Source organism: Bubalus kerabau, chromosome 18 (assembly GCF_029407905.1).
Source record: "Bubalus kerabau isolate K-KA32 ecotype Philippines breed swamp buffalo chromosome 18, PCC_UOA_SB_1v2, whole genome shotgun sequence".
NCBI lineage: Eukaryota > Metazoa > Chordata > Mammalia > Artiodactyla > Bovidae > Bubalus > Bubalus kerabau.
Window position 1 is genome coordinate 12043958 of NC_073641.1, and position 27690 is coordinate 12071647.

The window sequence follows — 27690 nt, forward strand, 5'->3', positions numbered from 1 at the left end:
GAAATGTTTTAAGTTTTAAAGTAATACTATTTTCAATGCCTTTTTTTAACCAAAACATGCATACACACCTAGAGAGCAGTATCATTTCGCCATTTTACAGCACAGGCATGTATCTCATTGTGCTTTAATGACTTAATTGGCTATTCATGTATTTCTTTTTTTAAGGCCTCTGGACCTTAATGACCTGCTTTCAAGCCATGCATCAGTACAGAAGCCAGGCAGGCAGCTGGTCACCCTGTCAGCACTCTCTACTTGTGTGGGGGCCTGAGCAAGAATCCCTTGTCTGTGCAAATGTGTACAGGTGGAATTCCACAGAGGTGGAATCTGTCCTTGTGGGTGCTGCTAGTCTGAGAGCTTGTGCCTCAGGGTGTCTCACTTCTGTGCAGGAGGCCATGGCAAAGAATGAGCCAAGTTGGGAAAGCTGTGCTTTTCAGATGAGAGGATAAAAGATATCATGACAAAAATATCAAATATTCCTGAAGCTTGTTGAACACCAGAAAGAGTATGCAACAATTAAGAAAGGAGGTCTAACAAAGCCTGCAGGTGCTAATGCCAGATTTTATGTCATTGCAGTGGGGACCTTGGTCATTGCAGCATATATTGAGGACCCTTAGACATCATTTCATGATTCTGTACTGTCTTTCAATTTAAAAAAACCTGGGACGTGTGCAGTCAGAAAAAACAGTAAAAACAAGATAAATTGGCCATTTACCATTTATTATTGAGCTGCAAGAATTGTTTATATATTTTTAGACACCAGTCCTCTGTTATATGTTTGTACTGCAAACATGTTCTCCCCATCTATGAACTTTTTTGCTTTCTTAATGGAGTATTCCAAAGCAGATGTTTTAAATTTTGATGAAGTCTGACTTTAATTTTCTCCTTTTAAGATAGATGCTTTTTGTGTCCTAAGAAATCATCACCTACTCTTAAGGTTGGATGATGTTCTAAAAATTAACATTTGTATGGTTTTAAAAAATTAGATGTCAACATTTAAAACTTAAAAGTCCAGATTTTCAGTTTCTATTTAAATATTAAAATATACAGTCTGAGGGAAACTACATTTTCAGAAATAAAAAATAGGTTGGAGCTGAGTAATAGTTACCTCCTTTGAAAAAAACTGTTTTCTTCTGGACCAGGTAACAGATGCCCATGTATAAAATTCAAAAGGTAGAAAAGGGTGTACCGAGAAGACTACATCTCTCTATCCCTGCTCCATCCAGAGGCTGCCTCCTGCAGATGGAACCAGTACTTTTCAGGTGCTTACCACTGTGCATTAACCTGGCTCCTTTTCAAGTATTTGCATAACCTGCGCAGTCCCCTCAGGCATTTGAATGTGCACCAGAGCCCATTTCACAGCCTCTCTTCTGCATTCCCACGCACTTGGCAAATCCTCAGCACTGTCACATGCACCTCTTCACAGGTCTGCCTCTTAGGCTGGGAGGGTCCCAGGGCCGCAAGGTCAGGGTTTGTTTCCTCTTCTTGGTATCTATATCCAGACACCTGGGGTCTCATCAGACAGACAGCAGATGTGCAAGGTTTGCTGAGTGAACTAATGGATAAATGAACAAATTGTGCATTACTTCCTGTGCCCTGGCCTGAGAGGCGACTCAAGTAACAATTTAGTCAGGTGAAATCAAGAATTTATATCCCATAAGAATTCCATCTATGTCCCCAGCCCACCGTGTAACAGGTCTCCATAGAACCTAATTGGAACACATGGAAAGAAAACAATGACTCTCCTATTCTTACAGAACTGGACCCAAAGAGGTATCAGGACACTCTGAGGCTATTTCTCAGATGCATGACAATCTCCTATATTCCTTACTATAGGCCCTAGGGACTCATGGTTCTTGCTCTTTCTCCTAAACTCTCACCACTACAGACAGGGGAATTCTACTGCCCCACTTCCCAAGGGCTGGTTGTACCACCCTTTCTTTTCACCATTCATGAAGGCTTTCATGTTATAAGTGTTGTGATTGTTAGAGATATAGACAGCTGAACACAGAGAGGACCACAAACAAGGAATTTCACAAATTGAGAAATCTTACAAAATGTTTACAGTTCCTCTTCCCTACTGCCACTCTGAGCAACAGTGAAAGTGAAAGTCACTCAGTCATGTCTGACTCTTTGTGACCCCATGGACTATACAGTCCATGGAATTCTCCAGGCCAGAATATTGGAGTGGGTTGCCATGCCTTCCTCCAGGGGATCTTCCCAACCCAGGGATCGAACCCGGGTCTCCCACATTGCAGGCGGATTCTTTACCAGCTGAGCCACAAGGGAAGCCCAAGAATATTGGAGTGGGTAGCCTATCCCTTCTCCAGGGGATCTTCCTCATGCAGGAATCAAACTGGGGTCTCCTGCATTGTAGGTGGATTCTTTACCAACTGAGCTCTCAGGGAAGCCACCTCTGAGCAGCAGAATCCCTGTTTTTCCCTCACTGTGTCAACATAGGTTAGTGTTTCAATTGTGACATGTACTCAGATTTACAGTGGGTCAACTTGTAAGCCTCAGATGCAAGACTTAACATGCTTTTAATCTAATTACTTATCTTCTTCAGCCTCCACACAGTACTGCCATCTGCACCTTGCAGTTACTCTAGGGCAAACACGGTCACGACAAAACACAAACAGTGCACATCCTGCCACATACACTTGGAACGTATGTACCCAAATAAATGAAAAAGCAATTTTACTACAGTTCATCTTCAACCCCCAGCTCCATACCCACGGCTTTATTTGATGAACATAATTGCTTTCAGGTTCTTAACTAATAACTAACATTCGTTACTTTACTTTCATTTGTCTCACCACAACTTCCCAGGATTCCATAAATTTTACTATTTTTGAATACTAAACTATATAAACATATTTTAAAATAATTCTTACTCTCATCCATTGTTCTATAGTTTCCTATGTATTCTTCCAGTGTTTCCTTTTTTTTTAAACTTTATTTTTTTGGCTGCATGGTGTAGCTTGTGAGATCTTAGTTCCCCAACCAGGGATTGAACCTGTGCCCGCTGCATTGGACGCACAGAGTCCTAACCACTGGGCAGCCAGGGAATTCCCTTATTTTTTTTTAAGATTTATTTATTTTTTGGCTGTCGTGGCTCTTGGCTGCTGTGCACAGGCTTCTCCAGTTGCTGGGTGCAGGCTTCTCCTGTGCAGGGGCACAGGCTCCAGGCCTTGGGCTGCAGTAGCTGCGGCCCCTGGGCTCCGGAGCGCAGGCTCAGTAGCTGTGGTGCACGGGCTCGGCTGCTCCAAGGCATGGGGGATCTTCCCGGACCAGGGATTGAGCAGGTGTCCCTTATGTTCCAAGACTGATTCTTAACCATTACACCACCAGGGAGGCCCCCAAATTCCCTCATTAAAAAAAAACACAAAAAACAGCTTTCGTGACATACACTTCACACACCATACAACTCAACCTATACAAAGTGTTTAATTCAGTGGTTTTTAGTGCATTCACAGAGTTGAACAATCATCACCACAATCAATCTTACAACATTTTCATCAGTACAAAAACAAACTCCATATTCATTAACGCTCGCTCTTGCCCCTAGCTGTCTGTAGTATTCCCCTGTGATCTTTATTTCTGTAAGGTCCAAAGTGATGTTTCCTCTTTCACTCTTGATTTCAGTAATTTATGAGTCCTCTTCTTCTCTTGGTCAGCTTAGCGAAATATTTGTCAAGTGGTTGGACTAACTTTTGGTTTCACTGATTTCCTCTATTGCTTTCCACTGCTGCTTCTTTCAAATACAAATATATATTCTTATTTTTCTTTCTTCCTTACATAGCAGGTAGCATATTATATATCCTGAACACTAGTATATTCTGAAGGGTATACTTTTGGTAGAAGGAAAATGATCCTCAACAGATCTAAGCTATAAGAATAAATCAAGAGCCAAAAAAGTGGTAAATATGTGATAAAATCATAATAAATACTAACTGGTTAAAACAAATATAAATGTCTAGTGAAACACCAAAAGAAATATACAATGGTAATAATATATAAGGAAGGAAGGAGGCAAATGAGGTTAAATAAATCATCCGTGGGGAGGGCAAAGGTACAAGTTAACTTTAGGTCTGATGTTATGTAGGAGTATTGGAAGCAATGCTTCCTCAGATTCTCCTGGCCACTTCTTTCTTTCCAAGGTGCTGTCTGCCTCCACCTCTGCACTGCTGCTGTCTTTGCCCAGCTTCCTGAGCTGGCTGGAGTCCAAACTGAAATGCACCAAGCCTATTTGACTTTACAGAATTGGCTGCAATGCCATACCACTGACTTTAGTTCAGTTCAGGTCAGTCGCTCAGTCATGTCCAACTCTTTGCAACCCCATGGACTGCAGCACGCCAGGCTTCCTTGTCCATCACCAACTCCAGGAGCTTGCTCAAACTCATGTTCATTGAGTCAGTGATGTCATCCAACCATCTTATCCTCTGTCGTCCCCTTCTCCTCCTGCCTTCAATCTTTCCCAGCATCAGGGTCTTTTCAAATGAATCAGTTCTTTGCATCAGGTGGCCAAAGTACTGGAGCTTCAGCTTCAGCATCAGCCCTTCCAATGAATATTCAGGACTGATTTCCTTTAGGATGGACTGGTTTGATCTCTTTGCAGTCCAAGGAACTCTCAAGAGTTTTCTCCAAAACCACAGTTCAAAAGCATCAAATCTTCAACGCTCAACTTTCTTTATGGTCCAACTCTCATATCCATACATGACTACTGGAAAAACCATAGCTTTAACTATATGGACCTTTGTCAGCAAAGTAATGTCTCTGCTTTTAAATATGCTGTCTAGGTTGGTCATAGCTTTTCTTCCAAGGAGCAGGCCTCTTAATTTCATGGCTGCAGTCACCATATGCAGTGATTCTGAAGCCCACAAATATAAAGTCTGTAGCTCTTTCCACTGTTTCCCCATCTATTGCCGTGGAGTGATGGGACCGGATGCCATGATCTTTGTTTTTTGAATGCTGAGTTTTAAGCCAGCTTTTTTCATTCTACTCTTTCACTTTCATCAAGAGGCTCTTTAGATCTTCTTCTCTTTCTGCCACAAGGGTGGTGTCATCTGCATATCTGAGGTTATTGATATTTCTCCTGGCAATCTTGATTCCAGCTTGTGCTCCCTTCAGCCCAGTGTTTCTCATGATGTACTCTACATATAAGTTAAATAAGCAGGGTGACAATATACAACCTTGACATACTCCTTTCCCAATTTGGAACCAGTCTGTTGTTCCATGTCTGGTTCTAACTGTTGCTTCCTGACCTGTATACAGATTTCTCAGGAGGCAGGTCAGGTGGTCTGGTATTCCCATCTCTTTCAGAATTTTCCAGTTTGTTGTGATCCACACAGTAAAAGGCTTTGGCATAGTCAATGAAGCAGAAGTTTTTCTGGAATTCTCTTGCTTTTTCTATGATCAAACAGATGTTGGCAATTTGATCTCTGGTTCTTCTGCCTTTTCTAAATCCAGCTTGAACATCTGGAAGTTCTCAGTTAACATACTGTTGAAGACTAGCCTGGAGAATTTTGAGCATTACTTTGCTAGCGTATGAGACGAGTGCAATTGTGTGGTGGTTTGAACATTCTTTGGCATTGCCTTTCTTTGGGATTGGAAGGAAAACTGACTTTTCCAGTCCTGTGGCCACTGCTGAGTTTTCCAAATATGCTGGCATATTGAGTGCAGCACTTTCACAGCATCATCTTTTAGGATTTGAAATAGTTCAACTGTAATTAACACTTTCAGTAGCTTTGTTTGCAGTGATGCTTCCTAAGGCCCACTTGACTTCACATTCCAGGATGTCTGGCTCTAGGTCATTTATCTGGGTCATGAAGATCTTTTTTGTACAGTTCTATGTATTCTTGCCACCTCTTCTTAATATCTTCTGCTTCTGCTAGGTCCATACCATTTCTGTCCTTTATTATGCCCATCTTTGTATGAAATGTTCCCTTGGTATCTCTAATTTTCTTGAAGAGTCTTTCCCATTCTATTGTTTTCCTTTATTTCTTCACATTGATCACTTAGGAAGGCTTTCTTATCTCTCCTTGCTATTCTTTGGAACTCTGCATTCTGATGGATATATCTTTCCTTTTCTCTTTTGCCTTTCACTTCTCTTTTTTTCTCAGCTATTTGTAATGCCTCCTCAGACAACCATTTTGCCTTTTTCCATTTCTTTTTCTTGGGGATGATTTTGATCACAGCCTCCTGTACATTGTCAGGAACCTTCTTCCATAATTCTTCAGGCACTCTATCAGATCTAATCCCTTGAAACTATTTGTCACTTCCACTGTACAATTGTAAGGGATTTGATTTAGGTCATACCTGAATGGTCTAGTGGTTTTCCCTACTTTCTTCAATTTAAGTCTGAATTTTGCAATAAGGAGTTCATGATCTGAGCCTCAGTCAGTTCTTGGTCTTTTTTTTTTGCTGACTCTATAGAGCTTCTCCATCTTTGGCTGCAAAGAATAGAATCAAACTGATTTCAGTATTGACCATCTGGTGACGTCTATGTGTAGAGTCTTCTCTTGTGTTGTTGGAAGAGGGTGTTTGCTATGACCAGTGCGTTCTCTTGGCAAAACTCTGTTAGCCTTTGTTCTGCTTCATTTTGTACTCCAAGGCCAAACGTGCCTGTTATTCCAGGTATCTCTTGACTTCCTACCTTTGCATTCCAGTCCCCTATGATGAAAAGGACATCTTTTTTGGTGTTAGTTCTAGAAGGTCTTGTAGGTCTTCATAGACCCATTCAACTTCAGCTTCTTTGGCATTAGTGGTTGAGGCATAGTCTTGGATTACTGTGATATTGAATGGTTTGCCTTGGAAACAAACAGAGATCATTCTGTTGTTTTTGAGATTACACCCAAGTACTGCATTTCAGACTCCTCTGTTGACTATAAGGGCTACTCCATTTCTTCTAAGGGATTCTGGCCCACAGTAGTAGATGTAACGGTCATCTGAATTAAATTTGCCCCTTCCAGTCCATTTTAGTTCGCTGATTCCTAAAATGTCAATGTTCACTCTTGCCATCTCCTGTTTGACCACTTCGAATTTACCTTGATTCGTGGGCCTAACATTCCAGGTTCCTATGTAACACTGTTCTTTACAGCATCAGACTTTACTTGCATCACCAGGCACATCCACAACTGGCTGGTGTTTTTGCTTCGCCTCAGCCTCTTCATTCTTTCCTGAGCTATTTCTCCACTCTTCTCCAGTAGCATATTAGGCACCTACTGACCTAGGGAGTTCATCTTTCAGTGTCCTATCTTTTTGCCTTTTCATACTGTTCATGGGGTTCTCAAGGCAAGTATACTGAAGTGGTTTGCCATTCCCTTCTCCAGTGGACCGTGTTTTTTCAGAACTGTCCACTATGACCTGTCCATCTTGAGTGGCCCTACACAGCATGGCTCATAGTTTCATTGAGTTAGACAAGGCTGTGGTCCATGTGATCAGTTTGCTTAGTTTTCTGATTGTGGTTTTCATTCTGTCTGCCCTCTGAAGGATAAGGATAAGAGGCTGGTGGAAGCTTCCTGATGAGAGGGACTGGCTGTGGGGGAATCTGAGTCTTGCTCTGATGGGCAGGGCTATGCTCAGTTCAGTTTAGTTCAGTCGCCCAGTCATGTCCAACTCTTTACGACCCCAGGGACTGTAGCACGTCAGGCTGCCCTGTCCATCACCAACTCCTGGAGGTTGCTCAAACTCATGTCCATCGAGTTGGTGATGCCATCCAACCATCTCATCCTCTGTTGTCCCCTTCTCCTCCTGCCTTCAATCATGCTCAGTAACTCTTTAATTTTCTGTTGATAGGTGGGGCTGACTGACTTCCTTGGTGGTGGTGGTTTAGTCACTAAGTTGTGTCCAACTCTTTGCGACCCCATGGACTGTAGCCTGCCGGGCTCTTCTGTCCATGGGATTCTCCAGGCAACAATACTGGCTGGAGTGGGTTGCCTCTCCAAACTGACTTCCTTAGCAATTACCAAAGGACAAAGAATCTGCCTGCAATGTGGCAAACCTGGGTTCAATCCCTGGGTTGGGAAAATCCCCTGGAGTAGGAAATGACAACCCACTCTAGTATTCTTGCCTGGAGAACCCCCATGGATAGAGAAGCCTGGTGGGCTGCAGTCCATGGGGTTGCGAAGAGTCAGATACAACCGAGCGACTAAGCGCAAAGGACCAGATGACACTGCACTGTGCGGCAGGCCTTGGCCAATGGGAAACGGGAGAAATCAGGAAACTGCATTCCTCTTCCTCCCTCCCTTTGATGGACTGCACAGAAGGGCAGCTCCTCCCTGTACATCTTCTGGAGACTTCCCAGACTCTTAAGTGAACGCACTTGCTGGGAGACTCATGATTTTTCACAGCTCGTCATCAAGTCTGGCCACCATGATCACATATTGTTTTTCCTTGTCTCACTTTTCTTTTTTTTCCTTATCTTTACATTCCTGAGCTACACCTCTCAAATAAAGTAACAACACTTTCACCTTTGCTGGAGGTTCTACTTTCTAGAGGACCCAAGTTAAGGATTTATGTGTACTATAATTTCTAGGATAACCACTAAAAGGATGAAAATAAAGTATACAATTTCCAAACTAGTTTAGGAAAACACAGAATGGTGGAAAACAAGCAATCCAAAAGAAAAAAAAAAAAAGGCAAAAAAAGAAGAGAAAAATGAAGACAGAATAACTGAAGCAAATAGCACGAAGTAGGAGGGTAGATTTAAACCAAAATATATCAGTAGGCATATTAAATATAAAGGGATTGAATGCTTCAGTTAAAAGATAAAAGATTGTCAGGCATAATAAAAAAGAATATGAAGCAAAATGTATGCATTCTAAAGTATTTAAAATAAGTCTAATTTTCATTATTAATTTTAAGTCTCAAGGAGTTTTCTAATCAAACAATAGAACTCAGAAAGACATACTGCTCACAAAGGTCTCTAATGTTGAATAGTTTCCTTCATTTTTATAGTATAGTGTGGTGTTCCACGAGGGAAATTAAGGCCAGAGTCAACAGTGTTATCAGATCGTCATTTTTATTACTATAATCTTAAACAAGCTAGGATTTTCTCTATAATTTTCAGACTGGAAATTCCTCCTTAAGCCTAACTAAAATATTCACCTTAACCATGTCAATCATACTAATAAAACCCAAAAGAGATAAAGAGATAAGAGATAAAACTGGCCCAAAAAGGCACTCAATATCCCTTTTATAGATATTATAGAGTAGTGTGGGTGTGTGTCTAATGTATTTCCAAGTAACTTTTCAAGAGGTGCCTACTCATACCCTTTCTCTTAATTCAAGTAGAGGGAGATACGATACTCTGATTACGTTAAAGGCATCTCTTTCAAGCCACTGATACCTCTTGTGGACAGAGCAGAAGGAAGGAAGCTGGCAGTTACCTGGTTACCTACAGCTGAAATCTGTTTGCTAGTAAAGAACCATTTGGGTCTAGGCAGAGAATATGACTCTTGGGAGAAAGATCTGTACTTATGTCTAATTATGTCTATTAGTAAGTGTGTGCACACATGTGCTATTAAAAATGCATATTTCTTCTAATAGCCTATAAGGGAAAAGAATCTGAAAAATAATATATATATGTATGTATAACTGAAAAAAAAAAAAAAAAAAGCATATTCCTGGGCTCCCCCCAAGACTTATTGAATAGACTCTTCAGGATGGGATTACACTGTATTTACTGATAATGTTCTTCACTAAGACTTATTATTTATAAAATCATGAATATCATAATGAAACTCAATCTAGAGTGACCAAAGTTTGTAAATGTAAAATAAACTTACTTTGCTATGGAAATCTGATTCACTCTCAAAAGGGTACACCCTAGAAAGAGTTCTGCCTTTCTGCCTACAACAGTACACCTCCACTGAGCCTGACCTCATCATACATTCGCACCTACATTCTTCTGATGACCCAGAGTAGGAGAGTTGAGGAGGATTAAGTTAAACAGTCCTTGGGTATGAACCTTAGTGAGGCTAACAAGGATAGTTCATTAACCTGAACTATAAGGTAAATCAGATAACAAACCACCAAAATGGTGGTATTAGATAGACTCCATTAAGTGAAAACTTAACCAATCATTATAGAGGACGCTGTAAAGCAAGAGGTTTCTGAAACCAGATTTTCCTTTCAAACTGTGCTTCGTATTTTAACTGGAGTTTCTACTAAAGAATCATTTTATTTACAGTTGCAAATTTCTTTTTAATACATTCAATGTGTATTACATGCTGGAATCAAATACCTGAAGGAACTGGAATCTTATGAATACAGCCAGGACAACAATGGAGAGAGTCATGAACAAAAACATCACAGTCCACACAGAACACATTCTGGCACACACTGCAAACATAGACCTGCAATAAAAAGAAGAAAACCTGAATTTAAAAAGTAGTTTCCAAAAGTACAGCATAGCTAGAAGACTTGCAAGTTGCTTTGCTCTTTCATGTACCTATCACTTTTTCCCCACTCACCTACCTGCTTTATTAGTTCCAATGTACTATATATTCTCAAATCTATGGAAATTCTTTCTTTCCAAAAAATTATTCCTTAGAAATGAGGGAATAATTTTGTTTCTGAGTCCTTAAAGTCCCTTGAATTATAGGATACTCTCGATTACTTCATTTTAAGTAATTATTTGGGGAAGACACATGAGCTTGAAATTAGTGCTAGCTTTGAATACTTCGATAGGTTACTGGAGTGATTCAATTAAAAAGAGAAGCACAAAAGTTTTAACAGAAATTTGTTATACCTAGGGAATTATAAAAGTTATATTCCTCTTTTAATTAAACCACTAAATAATAAGGCAAAAGACAAATATACATATAATGTATAAATTATTTTATTTTTTATTCTTATTGTCATACTTATATAATAAATAATAAAATAAAATAATAAGAAGAAAAAAGAATAATAATATTCTATCAGTATTATATATATAAATACTAGCGCCTTGGGGTGAAATTTCCAGGGCAACATCATACACAGATTAAAAAATCATCAAATCTCAAACAGCACAGAAATAATGATGCTATATTCTTAAAAACTATCAAATGAGTCAAACAGTGATTCTAGTGAAGATGTAGCTAATGATGTCAAAGAGGCATGTAAAGCTTCATAAAATTGTTTTTTTAACTGGTTTTCTTTCAGCCATGCCTCACAGCTTATGGGAATCTCAGTTCCCTGACCAGGAACTGAAGATGGGCCACGGCAATGAGAGCACCGATTACCAACCACCAGACCACCAGAGAATTCCAAGTAAAATTGTTTTATGAAATGCTGAGAGTAAAATAAAACAAGCAATCCTTTCTACTAGTATTTTATATAATTTATAAAGTATAGTTTTAAATATGGACATGTAACTAAAACTAAACAGTGACCTATCTTATTTGCAACTTTATATAAGTTGATATGTTCAAATTGGCACCCGTTAACATTTTAAAAAATATTTTCTCAGTTCCTCAATGGGGAGAATATCCTTAAGATCTGAGGCCACCATAAATGGTAACTTCAAAATAAGTATGAGAGCCTAAAGTAAAATAAAGTAAAAAGTAAAAAATGAGACCCTAAAGTTAAAAAAAAAGAGAAAAAACTTTTAGTACTTCCAAACTAAATGCAGTTTAGCTTGCAAACTGAAGACAAAGTAAAACAGCTGTTTGTAATAGCTCCCATTTAATCTCCACCTACTGCTATACTTCTGAGGAATAACCTGATTTGAGCTTGGTCTTCAACAATCTATTGAAAACTTATAATACCATTTCCTCAACATTTATTGTACAATACTTAATATTCACAAAGCACATGAACTTACATGTTGGTCTTTCAATTCCCCCTGACAGGCATAACAAAACCTGAAAAAGAAAGTTTAAGAATCATTTTGTTAAGAATTTACTCATTAAAATAGCTCAGGAAAATCTCAATAACAAGAATTCTCTAATTAGTAAGTACAGTTGGCCCTCGAACAACAGGCAGTTTAGGGCTGTCAACCCCCAAGGTTAAAAATCTGAGTGTAACTTTACAGTTGGCTCTCTGGCCCTCTGACCCTCCATAGCTGCAGTTTCACATTAGAGGATCCAACCAGCTATGGAACATGTAGTTCTGTAGTATGTATTTACAGAAAAAAACTGCATGTAAGTGGACCCTTGCATTTCAAATCCATGTTGTTCAAGGGTCAACTGTAATTATCTTTAGGCATGATTGTTAGGAGAAATAATTAAGAATACCAGTAATTTAAGAAAATTCCACACTATAACCTAAGGTTATCTGATAGCTTAAAATTTTCCTTAAACTAATCTTATTTACATCAAGGTTAAATATGAGTATGCTTTCTCAACTATGATTCTAGAGAAAACAATTTTCATGACTATTTTTCAACTTTCCCAAAGACAGCAGACAGCTGAATAAGTCCAAATGAACAGAGAGGGGTTAATTTATGGCAAAAATGGATGCCTACGGGCTTAATTTTCAAGGAATGGTTTAAAGAATTAAAAGTTCTCCAAACTTAATATAAAAAAGAGCAGTTCCCTCCCAACCCACCCCTCACTTCATTTACAGAGCAAACCCAAAAGTTTTAACTGTTTGACAGTTACCTATGCTCACAACTCTTGGTCTTTTCATAGGCATTGGCTATGAACTTTCCACTATGGAAGATGAGATTTTAATTCTCTTTCAACCATCTTGAACCAATACAATACAGTACACACATAACAAATCCCATTCTCAATTCTATGTAGTTAAATCATTCCAGATGAAACAATATTAAATATTTAGTTTATCATCACTGTATAGATGTATTCAGCTGAGCCATGCCATACAACTTTTCCTCTCTGTAAAATACATTTTTTTCCTGGAGTTACTGAGTATGTTATTCATAACCTTAGTTGTTCTAATTACTCAGCCCCAACCGTTCCCTGAGAAGCCTAAATACCCTATTGTTATGTTCAGCTACATCAAGAATTCTATAGTTTCCATCTTCTGGTGACATCTCTCCTGGAGCATTCTGACGTTTTCCAAACTGGACTGACTATTCTCCGTATCTGACAAATAAGTGTCATTCTGGGACTTCATCTTACAAGTTTGCTTTAGCCACTTTTGAATTAGATAAATATTCCTATTCTCTTTCATTCATGCTCATTCTCAGTTCCTTTGAGTCATCTCTTCCACAGCTTCCCAAGCAAGTCTCTTTTTGAGACCTTACAAATCTGAAAATACCTTTATTCTACCTGTATATATATATATATTTTGGCCGAACCATGCAGCATGTAGGAACTTAGTTCCCTGACCAGAGATTGAACCCATGCTCCCTGCACTGGAAGCGTGAAGTGTTAACCACTGGACTGCCAAGGAAGTCTCAACTCTACCTACATTTAAACAATAGCTTGGCTGGGTATACAATTTAGTTGGCAATAATTTTCACTCCAAATTTTGAAGGAAATTGCTCCATGTCAGCATCCAGTGCTGTTCACGAGATGTCAAACAATGTTTTTTTTTTTTTTTTGCTGCACCACACAGCATGTGGGATCTTAGTTCCCTGCTGCTGCTGCTACTGCTAAGTCGCTTCAGTCATGTCCGACCCTGTGTGACCCCATAGACGGCAGCCCACCAGGCTCCCCTGTCCCTGCTTCCCCCGTTCTTGCTCTCCAGGCAAGAACTCTGGAGTAGGTTGCCATTTCCTTCTCCAATGCGTGAAAGTGAAGTCGCTCAGTCGTGTCCGACCCTCAGCGACCCCGTGGACTGCAGCCTTCCAGGCTCCTCCGTCCATGGGATTTTGCAGGCAAGAGTTTTGGAGTGGGGTGCCATCGCCTGACCAGAGATCAATCCTGTACCCCACTCAGTGGAAGCGTGGAGTCTTAAATGCAAGACCATCAGCGAAGTCCCAGAAGCCAAACAATTTTAATTCCAGGTCATGTGACCCCATTCTCCCTCTATAGAAATGTTTAGGGCTAATGCTCTGCTGCAGCATACTCTGAAATTTCACAGTGACACGTTAGTGCAAGTCTGCTTGCCTTCAATATGTCAAGCACCTGACAGTTCCTTTCAATCCAGAAAATTCTCTCCTTCAAAGTAGAAATTATCCCTGAATATTTCTTTCCCATCTTATATCTTTTCTTTATTTCTTACATTATTTTGATATTAGGCTCCCTGGATAAATCTTCCAGTTTTATACGACAGAAATCAACAAATGCTACAAGTCAGGGCCTTTTTTTCCTTTTTGGAGAGCTGATTTACCAACACACCACCACTCCAGCTACATATAGCTGGGGTCAGGGAAATAGGTTTCTGGAGATCCAGGTCTGTTCAATCATTTTCAGTCATAAACAAGGCATTCTACATCTCATTTTCTATAGTAGCAATAATCTTGCCCAAGTGAATGACACTCTTTTATGAAGTGTTAATAACAACATATTTGGATATAACTTTACCACTTGAAACAGGTATAAATTAATCAAAACTCATATACCTTTCTCCATTATGTTCTTCTAGGGGAATTTCTTGAAAAGCATCCAAAGGAAATAAATGATGGTAAGACCGTGCTAAGTGGGGAGCAGACACCAAAGTAAGACCTAGCATACAAAGCAGAAAGACATATTTAGTAACCCAAACCTCACAAAGATGATGGCTGAAATGTCAGATGATATAACTTAGGCTAAATATTTTCAAGTTTGTTTTTTTCTAGGATTGCAGTTATTCATTTCTTAGTTTATCAGTGGCCATAAAAGGAGACTCCAAGATGGAGTCTTAGCCCTGTCACTAAGTATGTGATCTCTCTTGGCCCATTTGCTTACTTGTAAATGAAATAAAATTCTACAACTCTATTATTTTAATTCTTCATTCTCCTCATATGTATTTATTTCATGAAGAGAAGCAAAAACGTCAACTAGATCTACTGCACTGTCTTTAAAGAACATAGTTTTTCTGGAAAGAGAACCAGGAAACATCCATAATGCTATGTTTATTCTTAAAAATGAAGTACTAGGCACACAATGAAAAAAACAGCCTATGTCTCTTTTAACAGATCAAATCCAGAAAGATAAGCAGAGCTTAATATTTATATTTAATAGCAATATAGGTAAGAAGTTATCCAAGATTAATTTACTAGAAAATGAACAGTTGGTTTCTTACCACAGATTTTACACTCAACAGGAAGCTCACAGTACTTTGCCCGACACTGGGGGCAGAAATAGCCTCCTAATGTAAGTCCTGGCTCAGTGTTGCTATCCAGATGCCTGTTGGGGGGGCGGGGGGGAGGAAATATTACTTTTTAAAAAGTGATACACAAAGATGTAAGCAGTTAAAGCAAAAGAAGGGATGCCACTGTAACTTTAAAACCTTTGTTTCATAGCTCACTTATGCTCTGTTCACATTCGTCTTTTTTTTCCTCTGTTTTGTTTTGAATAGCTTCTATTAAAGTCTTTGAATTCACTTCTCTTCTTTAATGACTAATCTGCCATTAATCTTTGTGGCTCAGCTGGTAAAGAATCTGCCTGAAATGCAGGAGCCCTGAGTTCGATCACTGGGCTGGAAAGATCCCCTGGAGAAGGGAAAGGCTATCCACTCCAGTATTCTGGCCTGGAGAATTTCATGGACTGTATAGTCCATGGGGTCTCAAAGAGTCCTTCCACTTCCCTTCACTTCACTGCCGTTAATCTTAATCTAGTATATTTTTCACCTAAGACACTGTATTGGTCATCTCTAGAAATGTGATTGGGGTCTTTATTCTATCCTCCCTATCTCTTATCAAATTCATGTACTCTTTAATTTTCCTGAGCACACAGAATACATTTACAATAATTTTAACACCTTACCTATTAATTCTATCAACTGTGTTATTTCTGAATATGTTCCCATTCTATGATTTTTTTCTTGCTATGGGTCATACCTTCCTACTTCTTTGCATGACTGGTAAACTTTTTTAAAAACTTTTTATTTTATATCATAGTTGATTGACAATGTTGTGATAGATTCAACTGGACAGCCAAGACTCAGCCATACATATGCACATATCCACTTTCCCCTAAACTCCCCTCCCATCCAGGCTGCCACGTGACACTAGGCAGACTTCCCTGTGCTATATACAGTAGGTCCTCGTAGGTTATCCATTTTAAATACAGCAGTGCGTACACGTTGATCTCAAACTTCCTATCTCTTCTCCCCATCCTTCCCCCTGGCAACCATGAGTTCATTCTCTGTCTATAATGCATGACTGGTAATTTTTGATTGGCAGCCAGATACTGTGAATTTTGCTCTGCTTTTGGTGATGGATTTTTTTTTTGTATTGATTTAAATATGTTGTGTTTTTTTCCCCGAAATACACTTAAGCAAATAGTTTGATGCCAAAACTTGCTTTTAAGTTTGCTGGCTGTCCAGAACAGCTGCTAGTCTAGGGTAAATTCAGTTTCATTACTGTGGACTCCATTCAATGCCTGTGACATTAAGAGGCCTTTCCACACTGACTGGTGGGAATGAGCCGTTCCCTGCCCACGTGAGCGCTAGGGATTGTTCTGCTGCTCCACTCCAGTGCTTCTTTCTCTGGCCTCCAGGAGTGTCCTGATAGGAATGTACACATCAACACTCAGCTAATGATTCGAGGTGGTTGATATTTCTCCCAGAAATCTTGATTCCAGCTTGTGCTTCATCCACTCCAGCATTTCGCATGATGTACTCTGCATGTAAGTTAAATAAGCAGGATGACGATATACAGCCTTGACGTACTCCTTTTTCAATTTTGAACCAATCCATTGTTTCATGTCTGGTTCTAACTGTTGCTTCTTGACCTGTATACAGATTTCTCAGGAGGCAGGAAAGGTGATCTGGTATTCCCATCTCTTTATGAATTTTCCACAGTTTGTTAGATGATCGGTAGCATATGACACACTTTTCTCTACCTTGCTGTTTTAGCCACTAATATCACAGGAGTATATATAGTTCTCTCTCCTTTTTACAGCTACATAATAAGTAATTGTCTACAAAAGTCATTATATTTCAAGCCTATCTTTTTTAATTCATAACTTACAGGAAGGAATTAACAATGTCAAGACATTATCATAAACAGTTTTAAGGTTTTTACTTACGCCATGCTGAAAGAGGGTTTTGCATCTTGGTCAGACAGAGAGGCAATGGTATGCTGAGGAAAACCTTTATGGAAGAAAATATATTACTTTTTCTCCCCCAAGGAAATAGAAAAATTCTAGTAATAGAAACCTAAAAATGTTCCTACCAGAAAGCTCACAAAGTTGTCCAAAAGTTCTCTTTCCTGTCTTTTGTACATTTATTAGAGCATGGTCAAACTGACAGCAATTTCCAGTTAGAAGAAAAATTAATAGTGGAGTAAAACGGGGGAAGTGGAGGACCATATGTCCATACATATGGTCTCAGATTCTAAAGTTTCATATGCATATTTTCTAACTTAACAACACTTAATACATAACACATACTACATTTTAAAAGGAAAATGCAATTTTTAAATACTTTCTGACATAACAGAGGAGTCCATTACATAGTTTACTTTTACTTTATATAAGAACATACTTCTGTTTAAAATTTTGGAATGTCCAAACCTATGTAGTTTATTTTTCATATATATTTTTATTTAATTTAATTAAATAACACAAAATAAACACTTACCCATACGAATAAGTGAGCATTCAGAATTTGAGCTAGCAGGAGGAGGACTAACATGATGTGTTAACAATTCTTTGTAATGGCTTTCATCTAAAATAACGTGGTACGTGCCTAGCAAGACAAGAATAAAAGAAAAGAAACATGAGCTTTCCAGACATAAGAATGATCTGTAATTTCTATATGATTCTGTAAATGTTTTACCATCTAAAAATGTTCATTTTCAAAATAAATGCTTATGTTAAATTACCATTTTTAAAAATATTTATTTAAATAACATCTCTAAACTGACTTCACTGACAATAACTGTAATTTTCAATTTAATTAAAGCCAATTAACAAGATTTTCACTAAGTGTTACACACAGTAAAATTTCTAGCTTTCCAGTAGTTATAATGGTTCCTCTAAACACTGGCATAACTACTAAAAATTTCTTGCATTTTGAGATAATAGGTTATAGAACTGGTGATATATTTAATATGACTACCCACATTTTGGACTTTGGGACATACACTAATTTAAATTTAGCAGCTTAAAAAAACCAATTAAAGTATTTTAACTAATAAATTGTTACTTTTCACATAGTGATTATGAGTGAATATTAAAGATTCTAGATACATACCACCAGTTTCACGAGCAAGTGCAGTGCATACTCGAACCTCTGCAGACAATCCAATAATAGACACTCTGATTTTAGCTGCCTTTAGACTCTTCGTAAAATCCAAGTACATGGAGAGTTTTGAGGGAAGAAAAAAAAGAATAATTAATATGCTTGATAAATAGAATGTTCTGAAAACTAGTAATAAACTCCGAGAAGTCTAGTAATAAATTTAGAGAACTCTAAAGAATTCTCTTTAGAGCTGTAACTGGTTTTGATTATGAAGAAATTATTGGTTCTACCTTGATTAAATCATAGATGTTAGAGGGATCACAGGTTGTGAGGCTGCTAAAGATGATTAGGACTTCTCTGCTTGTGTGTCCAGGCATGTGTCTAACAAAAGGAAAAAAAAAAACACTCCAATTAAGTATAATAAATTACATTAATTAAAAAAAACTTAAGACTAGTACAGATACAAAAAAGTACACATGGTTTACAAATTTAGACTACAGAACAACCCCGTCTGTTTCAACATCACAAAGGAATGAACTGTGAGTATACTCTAAAAACCTTAACACCAGTTTTTCTAAAATTAGCTACACACAAAAATAATTCACTGATTCATTTATTCATTCAATAAATACTTATTGAATACTCTTTCAAGTTCTAAGGATAAAGTGATAAGATCAATGAGGTTCCTGACATCATGCAGCTTACGTTCTAACAGGTTGGTTTCATACAAACTCTAAGGTGTACACTGGAAAGTATGACAATACCATATGAGTCAACATTAAGGTACATATATGTGGCCTGAAAATAGTAACATATTTCTTTTTTAAAGACTACAATTTAACCTCATGGTGATTGTCATAATACTCATAAACATTAATGACTGTGTACCATTTAGGTGGCACATTGGTAAAGAATTCACCTGCCAAGCAGGAGATTCAAGAGACACGGGTTCGATCCCTGGGCTGGGAAGATCCTCTGGAGTAGGAAATAACAACCCACTCAGTATTCTTGCCTGGACTATTCCATGGATAGAGGAGCCTGGTGGGCTACAGTTCACAGAGTTGCAAACAGTTGGACATGACTGAGCACCACCACCACCATTTAATTAAATGATGGCTTACAGGATTTTAAGATATGATGAACTGTTCTCCTCTAAACTAAATAGAGGTATCTATGCTTTTTGGTGCAATGTTATCAATTATTTATAGCTTTCCTGCTTTAATTTTCATTGTTAGGCTCAGTTTTCACTGTGGATATTGCTATTGTATCTACCTTCATTGTGTGTGTTACCTCCTCAACTACTTCAAAACTAAAAAAAAAAAATCTATTATTTAAAGGTATAAAAATTTGAGTCAGGATAGACTATCTAAGGATAAAATATATAAGCTTTAACTATACTGAATACTTTCTTTGGGGTTTTAGCTATATTCTACATAGTTAAAACTACTAGAAAAGTGGTATTATTAATTTACAGATGTATTACAAAATTAGTTAACAAAAACCAGTATACAACAAACTCAGTTATTATACCATATTAACTTCCACATATAATCAATTTTCAATAAAAAATTTTTTCATTGTTATTTCTTCTCCACTAATAATACTGCTACAGCTTTAATTATATTTTTCCAAAATCTTTAAAGATATACTTCAGCAACTAAAATGTAAAATCAAAATTATTAACCAACATCATACTATACACTATAAATAATGTTACATATTTCTCTTAATAACAATTTCATTATAGTTAGGTTTACGGAGATGCATATTAACATTATCATTTCAACTTAACTCATTCAAAAAATGTTGAAATAAATTATAAACAATAAGTGTAAAACACTAACTTTAGAGTCTGCATAGCCATGCTTAAGGAGTTATAAAGAGATGGTTCTCCATGGCAAGTCATATCTACAGCTTTCTTCAAAGATGTTATATGTTTCCGTGGGTTTCCTAAAATACAAATGGAAAATATCTTTTAATAAAAATGTATATATACACTATGGAAATTTACCTTCCTCGCAAATTTACATATTTATGATGTTAAACAGAATCCCTTTGATTTACAGTCTTAGTAAGATGCACTTTTACTAGAAACATTATAAAGTCTCACTCATATTGAAAAACTCAAATACAAATAATCTTTTTGTCTATTAGCAACACATTTTAATAATTTTAATCTAGAATGTAAAACTTTTTACTCTTCGTATTTCCTATTTCATCATTGTTAATACTAACATATGTTCACATTTAACACCTCTGAAATCACAATGTGTCTTCCAACCACTGGCAGCCAGTGACACAGCTGCCACTGCCTGCTCCTGTGCACGCTATTGCTACGTTGCTGGTCCAACCGCAACACGTGCACTGTTTGTGCTGTTCATATTAATTTCTATTTAAAGTGTTTTTTTTTCTTAAGTTTATACAAAAGGTTATATTTTGTATAATATGTAGAATTTGTATATATTTGTATATTTGTATATTTGTATATATGTAGAAAGGCATGGAACAGAACAGTAAGGCGCAAATTTGTTATTAGTGGAAGCAAAAACTCATTGATGGAAGAATGCCTACACTTCCATGTTTTTCTGCAGGGGGAGAAAACAACCACTTTATAAGACCTAAGAAAGGAGGATTTCCACAAAGAGACAAAACTGTGTTATGTTGTTATTGAAATAGCCTCTGAAAAGACTGTCTAATTCATGCTAAGCAATATAAATGAAGGGAAGAGAAACCGCCAAAAATTGAGACCTGTCAAACCATCAAGAAACTGGTATGAACAATTCACATGTCATTTGACACTGTGTCAAAGGTTAAATGCCGGAGTGTTTCCTTCTTGAGGGCTCATAAAAGTATCTTACAAACAATAAAATCTGAGATTCAATAAAATATGGTATTCTTCAGACCTTTCCTCCTATTTCATCACTGTTTTCATATTACTTAAGAAAACGAAAACATCGAGTTTATCATACAGCAAATTATCCTCATACCACTGAACATTTAGTTTCAACTTGTCACTATTATACATACTGTTGCAAACAGAATATTTGTAGACTGACAATTTTTCTTCTTTCATAACATTTCCTAAGCTTACTCCAAGGAACTTTTTCCTCTGGCTGTGCCTCCAGGTTTTAGCCATCTTAATCCCCTGACCAGGAACTGAACCCAGGCCTTTGGCAGCCAGAGTGCGGGATCCTAACAACGGGATCACCAGGTAATTCTCTTATGGAACATTTTTATGGCTCTTTTCCAGAAAATGTTGAACAAATTAACCAGATTATCAGCACTAAAAGTATCAGTTTTTCCATGGTTCAACAAGCCATATATTGCTTTTGAAACTTCATTGTGCTCATTTAAAACATGGAAAATGTTGTTGAGTGTGCCCTTTTTTTGAATACTCAGTTCAGTTGTTCAGTCATGTCCAACTCTGCGACGGCATGGACAGAAGCGCACCAGGCTGCCCTGTCCATCACCAACTCTCGGAGTTTACTCAAATTCATGTCCATTGAGTCAGTGATGCCATCCAACCATCTCATCCTCTGTTGTCCCCTTCTCCTCCCGCCTTCAATCTTTCCCAGCATCAGGGTCTTTTCCAATGAGTCAGTTCTTCAAATCAGGTGGCCAAAGTATCAGAGTTGAATATTCAGGACTGATTTCCTTTAGGATGGACTGGTTTGATCTCCTTGCAGTCCAAGGGACTCAAGAGTCTTTTCCAACACCACAGTTCAAAAGCATCAATTCTTCGGTGCTCAGCTTTCTTTATAGGCCAACTCTCACATCCATATATGACTACTGGAAAAATCATAGCCTTGACTAGATGGACCTTTGCTGACAAAGTAATGTCTCTGATTTTTAATATGCTGTCTAGGTAGGTCATAACTTTTCTTCCAAGGAGCAAGCATCTTTTAATTTCATGGCTGTAGTCACCATCTGTAGTGATTTTGGAGCCCAAAAAAATAAAGTCTGCCATTGTTTCCACTGTTTCCCTATCTATTTGCCATGAAGTGATGGGACTGGATGCCATGATCTTAGTTTTCAGAATGTTGAGCTTTAAGCCAACCTTTTCACTCTCCTCTTTCACTTTCATCAAGAGGCTCTTTAGTTCTTCTTCATTTTCTGCCATAGAGTGGTATCATCTGCATATCTGAGGTTACTGATATATTTCCTGGCAATCTTGATTCCAGCTTGTGCTTCATCCAGCCCAGCATTTCTCATGATGTACTCTGCATATAAGTTAAATAAGCAGGGTGACAACATACAGCCTTGACCTACTCCTTTTCCTATTTGCAACCAGTCTGTTGTTCCATGTCCAATTCTAACTGCTGCTTCTTGATCTGCATACAGATTTCTCAAAAGGCAGGTCAGGTGGTCAGGTATTCCTATTTCTTTCAGAATTGTCCACAGTTTATTGTGATTCACACAGTCAAAGGCTTTGGCATAGTCAATAAAGCAGAAATAGATGTTTTTCTAGAACTCTCTTGCTTTTTCGATGATACAGTGGATGTTGGATATTTGATTTCTGGTTCCTCTGCCTTTTCTAAAACCAGCTTGAACAACTGGAAGTTCACGGTTCACGTATTGCTGAAGCCTGGCTTGGAGAATTTTGAGCATTACTTTACTAGCGTGTGAGATGAGTACAATTGTGTGGTAGTTTGAGCATTCTTTGGCATTGCCTTTCTTTGAGATTGGAATGAAAATTGACCTTTCCCAGTCCTGTGGCCACTGCTGAGTTTTCCAAATATGCTGGCATATTGAGTGCAGCACTTTCACAGCATCATTTTTAGGATTTGAAATAGCTCAACTGGAATTCCATCACCCCCACTAGCTTTGTTCATGGTGATGGTTCCTAAGGCCCACTTGACTTCGTATTCCAGGATGTCTGGCTCTAAGTGAGTGATCACACCATTGTGATTATCTGGGTCCTGAAGATCTTTTTTGTATAGATCTTCTGTGCATTCTTGGCACCTCTTCTGAATATATTCTGCTTCTGTTAGGTCCATACCATTTCTGTCCTTTATTGAGCCCATCTTTGCATGAAATGTTCCCTTGGTATCTCTAATTTTTTTGCTGCTGCTGCTAAGTCACTTCAGTTGTGTCCAACTCTGTGTGACCCCATAGATGGCAGCCCACCAGGGTCCCCCGTCCCTGGGATTCTCCTGGCAAGAACACTGGAGTAGGTTGCCATTTCCTTCTCCAATGCATGAAAGTGAAAAGTGAAAGTGAAGTCGCTCAGTCATCTGACTCCTAGCGACCCCAAGGACTGCAGCCTACCAGGCTCCTCCTTCCATGGGATTTTCCAGGCAAGAGTACTGGAGTGGGGTGCCATTGCCTTCTCTCAATTTTCTTGAAGGGATCTCTAATTTTCTTGAAGATTTCTTGAAAATAATTTTTCCCATTCTATTGTTTTCCTCTATTTCTTTGCATTGATTGCTGAGGAAGGCTTTCTTATCTCTCTTATTTCCTTGCTATTCTTTGGAACTCTGCATTCAAATCTTTCCTTTTCTCCTTTGCCTTTCACTTCTCTTCTATTTACAGCTATTTGTAAAGCCTCCTCAGACAGCCACTTTGCTTTTTTGCATTTCTTCTTCTTGGGGATGGTCTTGATCCCTGCCTCCTGTACAATGTCACAAACCTCCGTCCATAGATTATCAAGCACTCTATCAGATCTAGACCCTTAAATTTATTTGTCACTTCCACTGTATAATCATAAGGAATTTTATTTAGGTTATACCTGAATGGTCTAGTGGTTTTCCCCACTTTTTTTTATTTAAGTCTGAATTTGGCAATAAGGAGTTCATGATCTGAGCCACAGTCAGCTCCTGGTCTTGTTTTTTGCTGACTGTATAGAGCTTCTCCATCTTTGGCTGCAAAGAATAGAATCAATCTGATTTCAGTGTTGACCATCTGGTGATGTCCATGTGTAGAGTTTTCTCTTGTGGTGTTGTAAGAGGGTGTTTGCTATGACCAGAGCGTTCTCTTGACAAAACTCTATTAGCCTTTTCCCTGCTTCATCTATACTCCAAGGCCAAATTTGCCTGTTACTCCAGGTGATTCTTGACTTCCTACTTTTGCACTCTAGTCCCCCATAATGAAAAGGACATCTTTTCTGGGTGTTAGTTCTAGAAGGTCTTGTAGGTCTTCATAGAACCGCTGAACTTCAGCGTCTTCAGCATTATTGGTCGGGGCACAGACTTGGATTCAAAACTAGTATTTTGAATACTAGTTTGTTTAAATTTTCTTTTTTAACAGTTGTTTAATTCCTTTTTATTCTGGTATGAATTATGTATTTTTTGCCCATTCATTCATTTGGAACTTCTTGCTGTTCTTATTTACTCAAGTAAGTTTTAAAATATTAACTATTTGCCACAGTTAATATACTGTGGACCCTTGAACAGTAAGTGTTTGAACTATGTACATCTACTTATATGCAGATTTTTTTTCACTAAGTACATACTACAGTACTACATGATGTGCAGATGGTTGAATTCTCAGATATGGAACCAAGGAAACAGAGGACCAACTATAAAGTTATAAGCAGATTTTCAACTATACAGAGGGTCAGCACTCCTAATGCTCAACTTGTTCAAGGGTCAGCTATATATTGCAAGTATTTGTTTTTAGAATCATAAATTTTAGAAATGAAAAGTACCTAAGTCCAAATCCTTCATTTCATAACTGAGAAACAAATCTAACAAGTTAAATGATTTGCTGAAAGACATATGCCTACCCAATGGCAGGACCAGTAGTTAAACCTTGATCGTATGGCTCTCTATCCACTTTTCTTTCTACCACACCATACAAAAAAATTTTTAATCTCCTATTGTGTTATGAGTATAGGAAAAAAGTATATTTACATTACTCTCAGTGTGGTTTATAGCAGTGATTCTATTCAGGGGAAAAGAGGGTTATAGGCCTCTTGTATTCTCAAGAGGCCTATAAGAATCTCCAGAGGATTTTTCCTCTCTGTACATATTACCTCCCAGGCACCCACAGAATACTATTATTAACTAGGGGGAGGGAACATGCAGGAGGGTTCGCCCTACATCCTTTCCTTAGGGGAACCATCCTTCCCTCACTATATAATAATCCAGTTTATACGACATGGTGCAGGTCGAACTTATCCTGCTTCTATCCTACTTCAAGCAGAGACATGTAATCCAGGCCTACCAACAAAATACTTCATTCCCTTAGCCACTTGACTGCTCACGGATGGGCAGATCTTAATCAGGGTCAATAAGAACCCTCTTTGGAGCTTGTGCTGAGACTACAAACTAGGAGGGTCATGTAGACTTGATAGACATCTTACTTAGGGACTTCCCTGGTGGTCCAGTGGTTGAGTCTGGCTTGCCATACAGGGGACAAGGGTTCCATCCCTGGCCTGGAAAGATCCCACATGCCTCCAGGCAACTAAGCCCTGTGTGCCACAACTACTGAAGCTCTCCTGCCCTAGGGCCCTTGTTCCACAACAAGAGAAGCCACCGCAATGAGAAGCCCACACACTGCAACTAGAAAGTAGTCCCTGCTCGCCGCAACTAGAGAAAGCCTGTGCACAGCAATGAAGACCCTGCAGAGCCAAAAATAAACAAATAATTTTTTAAAAAAGATTAAGTGGCTCTTGTGAATGGTTACAATAATTTTATAATAATACTTTCATGATTGAATAAACATTTACATCCAGTATAATACTATTCATCACTGTGCAGAACTCAATTTAAAACATTTTAGGGACTTCTCTGATGGTCCAGTAATTAAGACTGTATTTCCACTGCAGGGGGCACAAGTTTGATCCCTGGTCGGGGAACTAAAATTTAAAAAAAACCAGGCCATTTTAGAGACAGAGTTTAATAGAAGTTTTTTTAAAGTGTTTTACCTAGACAGCCTGCAGGAAGGTTTCATTTTGCTTATTAGGCAACCTCATGAACAGGGTTACAAGGTTAGATAAATAAAGCAAAGTCCTTGAGTGAGAAAAAGGTAATTTTATGCATACCTGAGAGTTCAGTCAGTTTTTCAGCTCTTTTACTCTTTGTTACAATTATTCCAATCTCAAAAGAAAAACAAAAATGATTATTAACTTAAATTACTCCTTCTTGATAAGAATGTATGTAAGTAAAATAAATGACTAGTTAAAAAGGAATAAGTAACACGTGAAAACCTTCTGACATAGATTTAGCTATGAGTTCACTGTACACTGTTTAGCTTCTCGAGTTCTCTTGCTTCAGTGACAAGTGTCACAGTAACTTGTACACAATCTGAATCACTTAAGTGATACAATATATGTCCAATGTTTTAAAAAATACATTATATTTGGCAATAATATCAGGATGCTAATTCTGAATTATATCACTTATCTACATACCTGACTAATAGGATTTTGATCAAAATATTCCTCTACGAAGTATTCCAGCAACTGTTTAAAGAAAACAAAAAGAAAAAACTAGGTAACAGCAAAATAGCAACACAGAGAACAGGTTTTGTGAAATCTATTTATCAAGCATTCATTATTTATGATTTTTAAGCTTACAAAATTTTTTAAAATGTTAAGTAGTAAAGATATTAATAAATAAAACAATACATTTTAAAATATTAAATAAATATAAAAATTAAAATAGTAAATAAAATTGAATTTGAAATGGTAAGTGATGAGACAGGTTTAAGCTCAGCCTTAAAAGATGGAACCATTCGGACACGTAAGACAGAAACAATCTAAGTAAAAAAAAGATTCAAAAAAGACAAACAGGAAAATGAGCAAAACAGAAGATGGGCTTGAATAAGTTAGGAATAATCTGAATGTATTTATAAGCTGAGGAGATTAATTCAAGTAAGTCAAAGGAGAATGAAGATTCAATAAAGAAAACGAATAACTGATGAAGCAAGATCCTAACGTGGAGTGGAAGTTAAGAGTATAAATAATCAGCGATTTTGGTAAGTAATCCAGAGTAGTACTTCTACTTAGCTATAGTTTGCATTACCTCCAAAAAAAAAAAAAAAGACTGCATTCTTTAAAAACATTTCTTTTGGAATTCAGCAGCCTTCCTCACATGTAACACAAATCAGAATAATTTTAGTATACCTTTAATGTACATGTCAGTCTGTTTGGCTTTAAATCTTGGTCTTCCATTGTTCTTGATCCATCTACTACCACATATAGATGGCGCATCTACCAAAAATAAAATCCCCCAAATAAACAAAACACATAAATAAGAACAATTTTCAAATATATTTTTGACCAACAAGTAAAAATGGCGCTTAGCATTTACATATTCTACATGTATATTTTAACATATTCCTTTAAAAAGTTTATTCTATTTGAGCCAGAATGTTTGTCTAACTCAAAGTAGTTCTGTAGCAGTAAAGTGAAAAAGAATAACATCATACCATTCCAAGTCGAACTTGTCCATGGTGCTCAAATACCCTGTTAAAATTATGCAAAGGTTTTAAGGAAATAACATATACTACCTGAAAGATCAT

General features: G+C 37.7%; 1 protein-coding gene across 5 annotated transcripts in view; it reads right to left on the reverse strand.

The window, feature by feature from the left end:
- Positions 1-981: 981 nt before the first annotated feature.
- The window catches only part of LOC129633221 (general transcription factor IIH subunit 2), a 30852-nt gene continuing 4143 nt past the window's right edge, over positions 982-27690 (reverse strand). For 2 of the 5 annotated variants that reach the window (XM_055555065.1, XM_055555066.1), the window contains exons 4-17: positions 27598-27634; positions 27293-27379; positions 26579-26629; positions 26210-26264; positions 20070-20175; positions 18516-18606; positions 18238-18325; positions 17623-17730; positions 17070-17133; positions 15121-15224; positions 14459-14561; positions 11810-11849; positions 10244-10355; positions 982-1552 (exon numbers count right to left, since the gene is read on the reverse strand). In XM_055555065.1, the coding sequence (XP_055411040.1) occupies positions 1515-1552; positions 10244-10355; positions 11810-11849; positions 14459-14561; positions 15121-15224; positions 17070-17133; positions 17623-17730; positions 18238-18325; positions 18516-18606; positions 20070-20175; positions 26210-26264; positions 26579-26629; positions 27293-27379; positions 27598-27634 (1084 nt within the window). In that variant the 3' untranslated portion in view covers positions 982-1514. Of the gene's footprint in view, positions 1553-3321; positions 3366-3429; positions 3887-10160; positions 10356-11809; positions 11850-14458; positions 14562-15120; positions 15225-17069; positions 17134-17622; positions 17731-18237; positions 18326-18515; positions 18607-20069; positions 20176-26209; positions 26265-26578; positions 26630-27292; positions 27380-27597; positions 27635-27690 lie in introns of those variants that run through there. The other 3 variants (XM_055555064.1, XM_055555067.1, XM_055555069.1) reach the window with 3 other exon arrangements.